Consider the following 16383-nt stretch of genomic DNA (forward strand, 5'->3'; position numbering starts at 1 on the left):
TTTGCTGAGCTCTTGTATCCGTACACAAACAATGCAATTCGACCATGATTTGATAAATGCCGGTGCATCCCAATCCGCTAACCCTTTTCCCAATGAATTTATCATCATTAATTCCATGTGATCTATTGTTTTTTCTCACCCTTATACAAATTATGTTCATTAAACTGAAACCTCTTGCAGCTTCAGCACTACTGATTGCAATAGTGCTATTTTTTTAGCTTTTTGAATACGTGTAGGGTTTGAAACATTTTTTTATTCTACATTATTATCTACAAAATCTCGAAAATTGTTCAAATCAATTTCATAGTTTAAAATTTCGCTTAAATGGAACAATTTTATAGAACAAGCTATCCATGGTGAAGTTAGTTTTTTATAAGGCCAAGCGCATGGTTCTAATAAATTGAAATAATTTAAAATGTTTTCATCTTTATTTCTTTCTGATAAAAGATAAATTCATGTGTTGAATTATATTTTCTAGTAATGTATTCCTAGGAACAGCACTGAATTCATCATTTTATTAAATGGAATATCTTTAAACTTATCTGATTTAATCAAATCTTCAACTTGAGATTCATGTTCCAATACCAGCCTTTAAATTTTCCAAAGCTTTTATTATGTGCTTGATTAATTTCTGCACTTTCCGAACGTTAGTTGATCTTGGCTGAAGTACAGTTGAAATTAATGAAGATTCTTCAAGAATGTATCGGGAAGGTGTTAAAGCAAATTGTAACTTATGTTGATATGTATATGCTCTACACTACCTCAATCCTGATAATAACTGTAACTGTGTCTGTGTTTTTCAATATGTGTGGTGTTGACAAAGTGAATTCTTTTGTTCTTGGTAAGTACCTCCTTTTATTAAATAATATAATAATCGTTTCAATTATTTTGGTTACTATCAATGCTGTCTTGTAATTAAAATTTGCTTTAGAACACAACAAAAAAGTCACCGAGTGATCAGATAGAGAATACAAAATGTAGAAAACCGTTTGTCTATCTCTGTTGTTTTATTAAGGACGATAAAGTGAAATAAACTCAAAAATCAATTTTTTTATGTTTGCTAAATTACTTCTTTTGCACTCAAAAATACAAACTTATTTGTCAATTTTCAACATATGAACAAGTGATCTCTCCTTAGACTATACAATGTACATTAAAAATTTTACAGAGGGATTTTCTTCTTGAAATTTTCTGGATTAAAACTCAAAGTGAATTTGGTTTGATTTATAATGAATTAAAGTATCAAAGGGACCAGGAATTTTTTTTTTGTAATACTGAAATTTTGTTACTTTGAAATTAGAAATAAAATTGTTAATTTTATTAAACATATAATAATGAATGCAGATTTTGATTATACATGTAAGAAAAATAAAAATTTGTTTATTTCAAATCAGTAAATTGCTCATTATACCTGAAATCTTTCCATCTTCCAGAATTGTCAATAAGGTAGGCGTGAATTGCTGCGCGAAATTTCTTTATTGGTTTTTAGCACCCTGATTTAAGATCCATATAAGTTTTTTTAATGAACTGAAAAACATTTTATAACTCTGATATTTTATTGCATCAATAATTTTCAGTTCGTTATAAAAAATTAAGAGAACAGCAGATTCCACCATAAAATAATTACGGCCAAATATGCTGTGTTGTGACAGTTTTTTCGTTTCATTGAGATCTGTTTAATATTATTTCTTATCGATTTATTCTGGGACAGTAAAAAAAAAATTCGCTACACTGAAATTCCTATCAGTATAACGAATCACTTGATCATTATATTAAAAAATTCAAAATTTGCAAATGAAAATCCTAAGCCTTTAGAAACAACAGTTCATGCTCAAAATGAAGTTTCTGTCGCTCAACTGAACCCCTGTGACTAAAGTGATTATCTGTCTAATAATGATGACTTTTCGATCATTTAAATGACTGAAAATCTATCATATAATTCAGGAACAAACCAGTGTCTCTCTTATGTCTAAAATTTCTCAACCTTAACATAAAAAAAAAAAAAAAAAAATCAAATCGTCAGTGGTTCTGGTGGGGGAAAAAAAAAGTATCATGTCGACATATCAACTGTAATGATTTCTTGGCAGAAACGACAATCAGCTTGGAAGAACAATATGAATTGCCATTTAATTTGGGCATATTTCTGGAGGAACAGCTGCAAACAATTCAATCAGAAGATCCTGCAAAATGGTCAAACTCACCGATAAATTACACATTATTTTAACACAATAGAGATCTGTTCAAAAGAAAGATATTTTGTATCCTAGAAATTCAATTGGACGTAAGTTAAGTAATGCATATTATAACCAAAAAATGGATATTGGAGAAACTGTTCTGAGAACCTGGCTGGTATATTCATCTTACAAAGACTCGTGTTTAGTTTCTGTTGCAAGTTATTTTCAAAACAGATTTATGTGAATTGGGAAGTAGTTTTGTGTTGACCGGTTTCAGTAATTGGAGAAATCTATCCAATGCTCTTTACACACACCAAATAGTTGTTGAATAGATGTGTGGAAATTTGCCTTTAGCCAGCGGGCGGTAAATTGCTGGAACAAATTTCCATCTGTCGCTGTGGAAGTTTAAATAAATGAGGGACTGGACAAACTTTTAGAGGGAATGGATGTATGAAATTGGTTTTTTTTTTTTTTTTTTGGCTGATGCTACATAAGTTCACGTGCTTGCTTTCTTGCATCAAATGCCTCCATTACTACTACAAGCATTGGTCACATGAAACGTCTGAAACAATGGTGCGACTTTAGGAAGATCCTTATGAATAAAACTGATGCACAAAATGAAAGATCATGTGAACTGGAGCAGAAACACTGGACACAACTGTGGACAGATGTCATTTCAAGGATTATTGAAATTGTAAAATATCTTGGACCTTAATGCCTATATTGTTGTTGTTGTTTGTTATTTGGTTTTTAGGAGCATTAGCAACTAAGGCCATATTGCTCCGGGAATATGCAGGGGTCATTCCCTGACCTTTCCACATCCTCCGTATTTGGTGGTGACAGGATCGAACCCTGGTCTAATTAAGAAACATGTGTTACACACTGCTGCTCCTTCCCACCTGGCTACGGAGGCGCCCCTCAATGCCTATCATTATGGGGTTTGATGATAAACTTTGAGAGAAACAATAGCAACTTTTTAAAATTAATAGAATTGTTTGGTAAATTCAATCCTGTTATGTAGAACACATATCGAAAGAATCTTACGATCTGAGCCTAAATGCCATTACTTGAACAAAGATATTCAAAATGAATTATTAATTTGTTAGGCACTGCTATCACTGAGAAGATTTTGACTGTAATAAAAAAAAGCAAAATATTATTCTATCATATTGGTGTAGCCAGGATGTCAGTCATATCGAACAAATGTCAGTTATTATACGTTATATTTCATGTTCAGACGATACGGTATTAATTGAAAAGCACTTTGAAGGGTTTTTGCCAATATCCAGTTCAACCTGCAAAGGTTTATGTAGCACTACTGTAAACAAATTATGCGCTTGGAATCTGGATTTTGGTGACATAAGAAGACAAGGGTATGATAACAGCACGAATATGAAGGATGAAGAACATGGACTACAGAAAATTATTTTAAACAAAAACTCTTGCGCCTTCTTTGTATCGTGTGCTGCCCACAGCCTCAATTTAGTCATCAGTGATGCAGCTAAAGTAAATACCGAAACAATGTTTCTTTGGAACTGTACAAGAAATATACAAACTTTTCACTGGATCAGCAAGCAGCAAAGTACTCAAGAAATTTCTTTGTTGACATTGAAACACATTGCGGATACCCGATAGGAAAGCCGCACCGACTCTCTGAAACTACTAAGGCATCAAACTGGAGAAATATATGGTTCCCTATATGGAATTTATCATAATGAAATTATGTCTAAAGAAACGCGAGGTGATGCAAAAGAAAATTATGCACTAAGCTAAAGAATTTCAAGTTTTTGTGTTCACGTTGATGGCATAATGTTTTATAACATATCAATCCCGTAAGTGAAATGCTTCAAAATATTAGTGCAAACATAGCTGTATCTTTGACTTCTATAAAAAATTTACGAACTTTTATTTTGAATTATTGTTCTGATGCCAGCTACAAAAAACTTCAACAAGGAGCAAAACAACTTTGTAAAGATCTTGATGCTATACCAAACTTCCAAACTGTAGAACAAGTTTGTTGAAGGAAAAAAGTAAGCATTTTGACTACGAGCATGAGGACGAATTGTTGCAATTGCCGGAAGGTAAATAGAGTGGATTTCTTCAACTAAAACTACACAATGAGGAATTTGAGTTTTTGTATGATTTACATAGATTCAACGATTCTGATCACGAAAAACTTCAGCAGAATTGTAACGATTTGCAAATACATTAACAGACGGAGATAAAAGACATAAATGGAACTGAGTTATTCGATGAAACGTGCATCCAGGGATCTTTTCAAATTGGATTTAGATAAATTTAAAAATCCCCATGAAACACAAATAAATTGCCTTTTGCAAATTTGACAATAGCCCTAAGGATTTATTAACAATTCCAGCAAATGTCACCAGCAGGGAGAGATCATTTTCCAGATTAAAACTTATTGAATACTATTTAAGATCAGGTATGTCACAAGATAGGCTTGTAAATTTGCAATGATATCTATAGAACACAATATTTGTGAACAATTAAATGCATTTGGAGTTGTGCATGATTTTGTCAATAATAAAGCATGTAAAGTGAGAATGTAATTGATGTAAATAAAAATAATAAAAAATGTAATTTCATTTCTATTTATTAAAAATTGTAGTATTCATTGCAATCTTCAAGGGCACCAAAAACCCTAGCCTTTAGAATCTCCGATACTGATATAAATAAATACAGTTGAGAAATTGCAAAACTTTGGTGTTAAAATTCACACACACAGAGAGAGAGAGAGAGAGAGAGAGCGAGAGAGCGAGAGCGAGAGAATTTCTGACAAGGGAAAACTAAAAATCTGAAGAGAGGAGATAAAGATCTTTACACATAATGAATTTGGGTATTAATATTTACACTGGCATCTTGAAGCAGAATTAATGTACACAGTCACAACAGTTACAGAAAATGTCTTGCTTACTTTTAGAAATAATAGCTCATAACAATGCAACATTAATTTTAAAATGTGCATCTTCATGGCATCCGTCCACAGCACGTGGAGGAGAAGGGGCATTTCTATTGCATTGCTGGAAGGACTGCCCTTAGTCTGAGGGCCAGGTTATCCTATGTGAATTTGATAGGAAAGGAGGTGATGGTTGAGGGAGAGCACTGAATGTGTAGAGGGAAAGTACAAAGTGGAAAGAAATAAAAGGCTATCCCCAAGAAAAGAAAGGGAAGGAAGTCATTAAAAAAAAAAAGGAAAATCCTGCACTGATGGCTACCACAAGCTCCTAATGCCTGCAGTGCATTTCATCAGATGTAGATGTAACTCTAGAGCAAGAAAGCAGAGAAAGGAAAATATAGTAGTTAGGAGCAAAACAGTTGTAGTAGACAATTCCCACAGCAATAAGGAGCAGTTTTCAGCAATATTTCTAACATCTAAGGGGTCGTCGTGTTTTAGATGAATTAGTGGCTTAGCCATACTGCACTGTACATTACAAGGAGTGATTATTTAATTCGCAGACTGGTGCAAAATTTTATGTTTACCGCACAGACTTTCCATAACTACCGCTAGAGATGCTCTCCCTGATAGCTACTGAGCAGATTCTGTGCACATGCCAGTACTTGTGGAACTAGTGTTGTGTGAAGAGTTTTTTTTAGCTGTGTGTTACTGACAATCATTTTTATGCAAGTATCATGCTGACGTAGATTGAACAGCAATATGTAATTTGTTATTGTGTCAAACTGGGCTTAACTGCATCCGAAACAGTTAAAGAGATGAATGAAGCTTATGGTATTGAGCATCTTGGTAGGACAGCCATATTTAAATAGCACAAGCAATTCAGTGAAGGCTGTGAGTCTGTTTCAGATGACCCAAAACCTGGATGAAATCTTGGATGAAGTCAGGTGAATTACACTTCACGAAATAGCTGTTAGAATGTCCATTTCATAGTGCTCACAATATTGTGAAAGATCACCTGAAAATGTTGCGAATCTGTGCCCACTGGATTCAAAACAATTTGACAAAAACAGCATAGAGTAGACTCGTGCAAAGAAATGCTTGAGTGTTTTAAAACACAGGGTCAGAACTCCTTAAATCGAATAGTCACTTGTGGTGAAACTTGGATTTTTCACTATGATCCAGAGACAAAACAACAGTCGAGTGAGTGGAAGCATCCTGATTCACCAAGACTTAAGAAATTTTGAGCTTCTTGTTTGGCTAACAAACAAATGGTTTTTGTGTTTTTTGACATAAAAGGCATTCTTGTTACAACTATGAATAAGGAAGCATACTCTGAGATTCTCAGAGTCAAACTTCACTGCACCATTTGTGAGAAATGTCAAGAACTTTACGATGTGAAGTGATTTCTCCATCAAGACAATGCCAGGCACCACACGGCAATATTGTGCAGCCAGTGATCACTGCCACAGGTGCCAAGGTTCTGCCACATCCTTCTTATTCACTGGACTTAGCCCCATGTGATTTCTTCCTGTTTCGAAGTCTGAAGAAAGTTCTGAAAGGCAAGTGTTTCGCGTTTGACAATGATGCTCACAGAGCCACAATGGAAGCACTTCGCAGTCTTTCAAAAAATGGCTTACAAGAAGCATTTAATGTGTGGGTATGATGATGGACAAAAGTGTGTAAAGTTCAAGGAAGAGTATTTTGAGAAGTAGAAATCCACAGAAGATTCAGATGATGACAATTAAGATAACACCTTGTCCCAATCCACAATTTAAATGATTACCACTTTGTATATATCATGTCTGTAAATTGCATGTGTTCTGTGATCAATTTGCCTGTTTTCTCTCTTTTTTTCCTTCCAAATTTCATGGAGGGAAAAACCATGTAACTCTCACCTGAGACAACCCAACTCAGCCATGTTGTGAAAAAATCCAATAAGGCAGGGGTGGCAAAACATTTTAAGGGTGCGTGCCAAAATCTTTTAAAAACTACCCTCACGTGCCCCTAAGAATTTTTCGCATGCCCCTCGGAAGGCAATATTGAAGACATTTAATCATGCAATTTCGTCAGTACATCTGACATGCTGAATGGTGGCATGTCACTACATTCCTCGCAGAGAGAACAGTTGTGCACAGATCACAACTCAAGGGGGTTTCCTCGAGGAATGTTTCGAAGTTTGAAAATTTTTTGGGACATTCTGAATTCCGAGTGCCCAAAAAATTTGTATGCATGCCACTTTGGGCATGCGTGGCCTAAGTTCACCACCCCTGCCATAAGAGGATTCGATGCAGGCCTTTTCTACCTGGTGTGGTGATGATGGTGCTTATATGCACTATGATAAAAAAGTCTCTCAGAAGTCAAAAAGACAACAGAAAGGAGTATCCAGAAGCAGCAAATAGATAATATCCATCTTAAAATTAAAAAGCTAAATAAATAAAGGAAAAAAAAAAAAAAAAAAAAAAACAAGAACCACATATGTATATTAAGTTGTCAGACATAACTTTTCAGTGCATCCCCAAAGCAAAACAATTAGGTATAAAAGCAGAAAAGAAATTTTGTTTAAAAAAAAATTTTAATAAAGGATTCATTATGCTTATTCTTCACTATGATAATGAGACTGTTGAAGTGGGTGGGAAACCACACTCCTTGTTAAAAACTTGAATTTTTCAATATTGGTCCTTAAAAAAAAAAAAAAAGCTCAAACTGATTTTATGGTTTTCAAATCTAATAGAATCGGGTGTTAAAATAATGCTTCCACAAGAGAATTTTTGGAATTCCATAAGTAATTTTCTTGATATCCACATTTAATGGTTGTATTTTCGTTTATGGATCCCACATTATAATTAAAGAAAAAATATTGGTAAATAATTAGGAAGAGGCAGAGGTTGATTGTGTTAATCCTCCTAACATTACTGCCATCTATGAACGCATGCAAACATTATTTACAGTTAATACAACTAATTAGTGTCATATCGACTTCCACATATTGTAGCAAGATAAAAGTTATTGGTAAATGCAAGAACCTGTATAAGTAGAAATTGCGATGTGATGCAAAATTTTAAGTATTATTTTCAAAATCTGAACAGAAAAAATGACTGCAAATAGTTCATATATTAGTGGAGGTCAAAATCATGATGGGCAGGGTCATTATTACATGGGAAAAAACATACTTAACTGATATAATTAAATAAACTAAGCTTAACTAACTATAAATTCAGTTACTTACACACTCCTCCAGAGCAAAACTATCGCAGAGGTCTCCAATAACATCTTCAAGAAAATTACTGGAGATATCACTCCAGTCAAGTTCTGTTTTTTCAAGATGTTTCTTATGAGCAATATCTAAGCAACCAAGTGTTATATCCAGATTATCAAAAGGTTTACTAGTTTTATTATGGAAATGTTCTGTAGATGCAACATTTCTGTTACCTATGACACAATGCTCTTTCTCCTCATTTAAATAACTTATGTCTCTAAACAGTTGATCTTCTTCTTCTTTAATTTCTTTACGTAGTGCATTTAAGTTACCACATCTAAATCCACCACTCTTTAAGCTATCATTAGAATTAAAGCTTTCAAGCGTGACATCACTCCACACATTTGTTGTATTGTTATTGTTGTTCCAATAATTGTCATCATCGTTTGTGCTCCATTTCCATTCTATCTTCTTCCGTCCTGATCCCTGAATTTTGTTTCCAGAACTCAAAGGCCAATTATTAGATTTTAGTGGTAAAAAAGAATGGAAATTATAATCATTTGAAAACGTCTCTACTAAATTTTGTTGGCTATCATAGAAAGGGGTGCGTGAATCTGTATTTGTTCCCTTATCTTTATAGAGGTTTGTCTTCCAGGTATATAAAGGTATAAAGTTCAAAGGATCAAAGTTGTCTAAATCCTGATTATTCTGTATTTCAGTTTCATCAAATGAAAATTGACCAGTAAGTGCTGTTAGTTCATCAAAGGAAGAAGAAATTGCCCGTATATGTTTTGTTTCATTTACTGGAGATTTTGTAGATTCGGTACTCATTAAAGGCTGATGAGAGAAGTCTAATTCTGAATTTTCATGGTCTTTGCCATTACAATGGGTATTTTTATTATCCAGAGTATTAAAAGAATCTGATAAAGGATGATCAGTTACAGGTAGTTTTAAGTCTCTATTGTCTTCTTTGGTAACTGGAGAGTCGCCATTTTTCACAGTTAACATCAGAACTTCTGCATCATCACTGTTTTCAGTATCCAACGAATCTTGTCTTATTGGCTGAAAGTGGGTTTTGGGAGATGTCAGCAAATTTTCTTCATTTTCCATGGATAGGCACTCAGTCCCTAAAGAAAGCTGATCATTTAATGCATAATTTTCATCTGAATAAACTGAATTTTCAACAACTAATTTAGATTTTGAAGGAATAACTTCAACAAATCTACTTTCTCCTTTATGGTAAGTAAGCGTGCATTTTGTTTTTAAAACAGAAGAATCGATATCCTGACTGTCTTCTGAAGATGTTTTTAATTTCTCTCTTGGAAACTTAGAACTTATGTTGTTTGAATTCTTATCATCACAAAGCGAAATACCTATCCAGCTGGATTTCTCATCTAAAGGAGAAGGCTCCCAAATCTTTTCCAAATCCATACCAAATACTAGTGAAGAATCTGATGATTCAGATTTCCATAATGAATACAATCCTTTTACAGCTCCTGTTACAGAATCAGGGGTTGTACTCTCCCTACTAGATCCATCTAATGAAGAAATTTCTGCAATTTCATTTTGAATATTAGATAATGAGTCTGGACGTACAGGTAAGATGTTTTCTAAGTCATTATCTTCACACTTATCACAAATTTCATTCTGAAGATCTTTTATGTTCCCCGGTGTAATATTCAATTCCATATTGCATTCATTGTCACTGTACTCTAAAGTATTATTGGAAAGCAATGAATCATTATCATCTTGAAAGGAACAATTATGACTTTTGGAAGAAAACCAGACTTCTTCTAATACCTGTGTAAGATTATCTGTGTATGAATCAAGTGATACTGATGGTGCATAACTAACAGAAGTTAACTCAGGGGAAGAAGGATTTTCTTTTAATATTTTAAAGTCATCTGTATTAAAAGCCCAGACAGACGTACTCTTTAAAACTGCATCTTCATTTTCATTATTATGCATATCAGATTGTAAAATGCCAAAAGAATTTTTCAACGAAGAGCATGCTTTTGATTCAAGTCCTTTGTGCGTACAGCTCCATATATCAGCTAATTTCTCATTAAACTTACTGGTCAAATCTATAAGCAGCTTATCTTCAGTTTTACAAATATCTTTTTCTACTAATACATCTGAAATTGCAGCACACATCATCATGTCAACCTTTTCACAATTCCCACATATATTTTCAAATAATGTATCTAGACCATCAACTCTACATTTTTTTTCCAATGGTTTCAAATCAGGATAATCTGTGTTAGTCCATTTCTGAACATCTGAAGAATTTGCTTTGGATGTAGAGAAATTATTTTCTTTATAGTTTACTGTGAAGTTTGCTGCAACTTCTTCACAATTATTTTCTATACAAAAGTTGCCATTTACTTTCTCCTTAGATGGGATGATATCATAGATTTTTTTATTTCTGAACTGATTAAATGGTAAATATTTTACAGAAAATGGTATTCGTTGTGAAGATGTTTTCATTTTTGGAACTATAAACAGAGGCTTATTCTCATGTTCATGCCGCTCTTTCTTTGGTGCTTCCAGAAATTTACATGTTTTTGTTTTAAGATCCTCCTTGTCCTCTGTACACCTAACAATAGAATTTTCTTTCTCGGAGGTGTCACTTTCTCCATCAGAACTATCATCCTCTATATTTCTAATGAAATCTTCAATTTCATTTACAGTAATTTCATCATTTCTGTCTGAAACATGTTCAAAAATTCTCTTCCCATCCCAAACAGTCTTCAGTATGTTTTCCCTCTCTTGCTGATGGCACAGCTTGGCCATTGATTCAGGCTTGCCACTGAGAGCAGGAAAGGCTGCATAATATCTGAAATGAAAAATAAAGATAGCAAAAATCATATTAAATAAAAACATTAAAACCAAACCGAGAGAGAGAATTAACCAATATTTTCTTAAAAAAAAAAAAAAAACCTCTCGCTCAAACCATGTTGAGAGATTCCATCGAAGTGAAAGAATATTCAAAAATGATTAAAATAAGATCTAATATAAAATCCTTTTACAGGCATTTTTTCATATGCATTCATTATCTAATTTTTATTTTATTTTACTTCTGTAAAATCACTGATAGTCTAGTACTTAGATGGACAGGTGTGAAATTAAAATTTCAAGTGTGAAGGGATAATATTAAATATTTCAGTTAATTACCTGTATAATATCAAAACCTTAACTTACCAAATGAAATAAAAACTATTGCAATTTTTTTTATTTTAGTGAGAAACAAAAATTGCAACAATTTACAAAATATGAGATTAGCAAACAACATCAACATAATGCATAACTGTCAACTTTCAGAAATCAAAAATCTGAAAACTTTAAAATGATCCAGCTTTATCCACATTGTGCCATATACTGTTCAAACAGCATTCCTAGACTTTTCTTCCAAATTAATTGCAAATAATTAATACATCTCATACCACAACACGGATGAGACCAAGCACAAGAACGAGACCATTGCCTGAAGTACGACATTCGACCTGACGTGACAACCACAAGATTCAGACCAACTATCAATGTAGGACAATGAACCTTGTTGACAACGTGCCAATGGGCGATCCAAACCGGTCCCTAGTCTGGCTTGCTTTAATTCACACTCCCTGGCAGGAGGGAGACAACTGTCTGTCTCTCCCTCCCTGCTGCTCCTCTCTTCTCCTGGTGATGCATGGGCATGCTTCACTGACCATGACCACCTGGGAGCATCCTCTTTGTCGTCCCCATACTTCTGTCTCCTCCCTCTACTCTATCTATACACCAGCATATGCCCCCACACACACACACACACACACACACACACACACACACACACACACACCTAAATTTAATCACGCGAAACTGAACAGTGATCAATGATATTTGGCTTTCCAATTCTAGCGTTCCCCCCCCCCTTTTTTATGTAGGTCCTAACCACTGAAATCTCAGGAAACTAAGTGGCAGGGCCTGCCAGAGTAAAATAGAGAGCTACTGGGTACCTGGTCTGCCTCCACGAGGCAGAGTGGGTAACGCTGGGTCCCATCAGGGGCCCAGCGGCTAAATGACCAGAAGAACAACGGTACACAACATTACACATATACATTATCCATACACCTACAATGAAAGCAAAGTGGAGATGGGGGAAAACCTCTGGGGCCATTAGACACAAAACTACAGCAGGTAAAACACTATGCCACTACAGCAGATAAACTGTGCATGTCACAATGAAATGTAATAAGTGCATTTCTAAGTTCTCTGCTTTATTATTATTTTTTAACTCCTTCCAGTTCTGTTTAATTAAATAACATTGGAAATTAATAATCAGTTTCATGAACTGGTTGAAGCTGACTATAATGCACTCTCACCACTTAACAAATTCAAAGTAATCTAACTTTCATTTACCAACAAACAATTACATTGCATAACACAGAACAAACCACCTGATAACCAGTTAGTCACTTACAAAAAAAAAAAAAAAACCATTGAAATTAGATATTAAAAGCTAATCTTTATTTAAAAATAAGCTAGTATGCCCATTATCCAGGGTGCAAAAAAAAAAAAAAAAAAAAGTATTTTTGTTTTCTTCTAGGCTGATATTATCATGTCTTTTATATTCTTAATTTGAAAAGCAATGTCACATTTCCCAATATGTGATATTTAATACCACATTGGAGCAAAATGCAAACCTAATTTCTTTTTCTAATTTTAAAATACAGGGGAATGCATGTGTATAATATTCATAAATATTTTTGAAAATAATATTGTTTTTCTCAACTGACACCATATTTGAAGTAACTTTTCCACATTAAATAAATAAACAAATATTCTGTTCATACTTCAGATGACTGCATAAGGTCAGAGGAGTTCACAAGATAGATATATACAAGAACATTACCATATGTAATAGTCACTGTCTTGAACCATGGTCACTAAAGGCAAGTTTAATTCTGAAACCTTCCACATGGCCTATACTTCAGCATAACTACACACACACACAGTACTGCTAAGGAAGATAAAAGACAATAAACAAGTTACATTACATGGTGAAGAATCATTTGGATGAAAACTAACAACTTTTCCCACGTATTACAGTGAATAATTTTGTATTCCAGGTGAAATAATAGAAAACTAAGATGACATTATAAGGATCATAGTACAGAAACCATTAACAGGAAATGAGGGGACTATGAGTTTAAGATGATACAAGATCTCTATAACTGGTAAAGTTGTAGATGAGTTGGTCAATTAAATTAGAATTATGGAATATCATTAAAGCAAGAGTCGCAGAAGCCACATATGTATATATCATTAAGAAAACATACTGCAAGAAGGATGCCATGATGGATAAAAGCAGAGTTGGACCGTCTAACAGAGCAGAAAAAGATAGCATGGGACAGACAAAGAATGATGAAAAGTATTAAAGGTTACGACAGTTACAAGTTTATCTGCAATAGTACTCAAGAAAATGAGACTGGAAAAGGCTGAATATGAGAAATCACTGTCTACGAGAGCAAAGAATGGCAAGAAGAAGTTTTTCATATAAGTGAACGGAAAGGAGAAAAAAAATTAATTCTGTAATGGGTGTGGAAAAGTCTTAGATAACTCACTTGACATTGCTGCTGAAATGAACAAATACTTCATAATGATCTTTACAGACAAAAACCCTTCACAAGTGTTTGATCTGATTTGTTTATTATCTTATTCCTTAATTGGAGAAGTGCCAATGTATTATCAACACATTAAAGGTTGTTCAAGAGTGAAGGGTTGAACATAAGGTTGAAGTTCAAGAGTCACTCATCGATCCTCTCTAACAGTTTGTCTAATATAGTTCTCCTTGAATTTGTTCAAACTATCAACTTCCATAATGGATGGAAGCGTGTTCCAGCAATCAAAGACCCATTGACCGAAGGCAAACTTTGGCACAACCATATTTCCTCAATTGAATTTATGCCCTCCTCATGTGCATAGTATGAACAAAAGGAAGATTCCCATCAGCACTGGGTTTCTCAAGCCATCAAAAGCCTTAACACCTTAATCAGACCACCTCGCACATGCCTAGGTCTCACTAAAGGTTTCACTTCTGCAAATTGCATTTGCAGAAGTGAAACCTTTCTCCGTAGGAGCATTCCTTTGTTTCTCTAACCAATCTCGTTTCATTTTCTGTACTCGTTCCAGCAGCTCTACAACATTCCTAAAATGAGGCCTCCAGAAGTGCATACAGTACTCAAGATGCAGCCTAACCATGGCCTTATACAAAGGGATAATCACCTCCTTAACCTTGCTAGCAGAGTTTCAGTATCTCACTGACAAAACTCAATGAGCTGTCCTGGCAGCTTGTCTGCACTGCTAAGAGCACTTCATATCAGACTGTATGATTACCACAAGGTCCATTTCATTTTCCACTATTGGTATTAGTAATGGCTACATGGTGCAAGGAAGCCTATGCTGCACCAGCCAAAAAAATAAAATAATAAAATAAATAAATAAAATAATTATAATAATAAGTAAATAAAAACAAAAATAATAATAAAAATGAACAAAATGAATTATTAATAAATAAAAGAAAAGGAAACAGACAACTTATGTATTTCCCTCCTCCTGTAGGTAACTATCCAGCTGACCTTAGAATTTCCCCAAACTGTAAGCTTCAACCACCCATGTAGGTAACTTATTATTCCACTAATTTATAACTCACTGGCTAAAATAAAACTTCCTTTAATCCAGTCTAACCATCCCCCCCACCCACCCACGGTAACTGAAATTTATAGCCCTTAAGTTCTAGAATCATTTAAACCATGAAAATTTCATCCTCATTCATTTTACTTTTACCTCTCAGAGTCTTAAACACCTCAATCAAATCTGTTCAAGGTGCCTAATTTCCAAGCTGTGCAACCCACATACTTTGACTTTCCTCATATGGAAGCCCTTTTGCAAATCTCACCAGGCAAGTTGCTAGACTTTGGACCCTTTTAAGAAGCTGAATATCTTTTTTTAGGTGCGGTCTCCACACTTGAACACAGTATTCCAAGTATGGGCTAACAATAGCCTTATATAATGGGATTATGACATCTGTATCTCTACTAGAAAATGCTCAAATCATCGATAGCACATCATGGGCCTTCCTTGCAACCTGTCTACAATGCTCGGATAACTTCATATCCGACCATATCATAACTCCGAAGTCTTTTTCTTCCACTACCGACTTTAGTTCCATTCCACCAAGTGTATAAGTTATTTTGGGGTTGCTGTTTGCCAGGTGCAAGACCATGCATTTTGCTGAATTAAAGCATAGCTGCCACTTTTCTGATCATCCGTGAAGTCAATCTGGGTCGCTCTGAAGAAGCTCTGCTTGGCAGTGATCATTAACTACTCTACCAATCTATACATCATCTGCAAATTTAGACATTAAGCCCTCTATCCCTTCATTGATGCCATTTAAGAAAATCAAAACTAAACTCAGGCTACACTAGCCTAAATGTAGTACCACACAGTTGATACGTTACACTAGGATTATTGCTACCCATACGAAATACCTTGTATTTGTCAATGTTAAACTTCAATTGCCTTTTCTCAGCTCATCTGCCTAATTTTTCTAGATATTGTTGCAGCAGCATGCCTTTATTACTATCATTAAACACCCTGCCAACTCTTGTATCTGCAAACTTAGACATTATATATCCTGAGTACGATATATTACGCATGATATATCCTGATCAATATCATTAATAAATACAGAAAACAACGGGCCAAGCACCAAACCCAATGGGACTCCACTAATAATATCAGTCTACAAAGAGCGTTGTCCATTGATAATCACTCTTCTTCCATTCAAGCATTGCTTCTTTCCACAGCAGTATCTTACCCATAATGCCACACTGCTCCAATGTGTGCAGTAGTCTTATTCAACAGTATAAAAAGCTTTCCTCAAATCCAAGTAAATGATATCAAAATTAATTTTTGCATCCAGTTCCATTGTAACAGCATCATGGTATACAATCAAATTGGCCATATTAGATCTCTCATTAACAGACCCATGCTGTGACTGAAGTATAACAGCGCTTCCAACTAGATGCTCCTGCACTACTTCTTTAAGTAGCGAC

General features: G+C 34.5%; 1 protein-coding gene across 2 annotated transcripts in view; it reads right to left on the reverse strand.

Annotated features, from left to right (window-relative positions):
• Positions 1-16383, reverse strand: part of LOC150078439 (uncharacterized) — a 308908-nt gene that overhangs the window by 153482 nt on the left and 139043 nt on the right. For both annotated transcript variants that reach the window (XM_090384725.1, XM_090384724.1), the window contains exon 9: positions 8318-11123. In XM_090384725.1, coding sequence (XP_090240851.1) covers positions 8318-11123 — 2806 coding nt within the window. The remainder of the gene's footprint in view (positions 1-8317; positions 11124-16383) is intronic.

The sequence above is a fragment of the Mastigoproctus giganteus genome, chromosome 11 (assembly GCF_048544385.1).
Source record: "Mastigoproctus giganteus isolate SK-2022 chromosome 11, ASM4854438v1, whole genome shotgun sequence".
Taxonomy (NCBI): Eukaryota; Metazoa; Arthropoda; class Arachnida; order Uropygi; family Thelyphonidae; genus Mastigoproctus; species Mastigoproctus giganteus.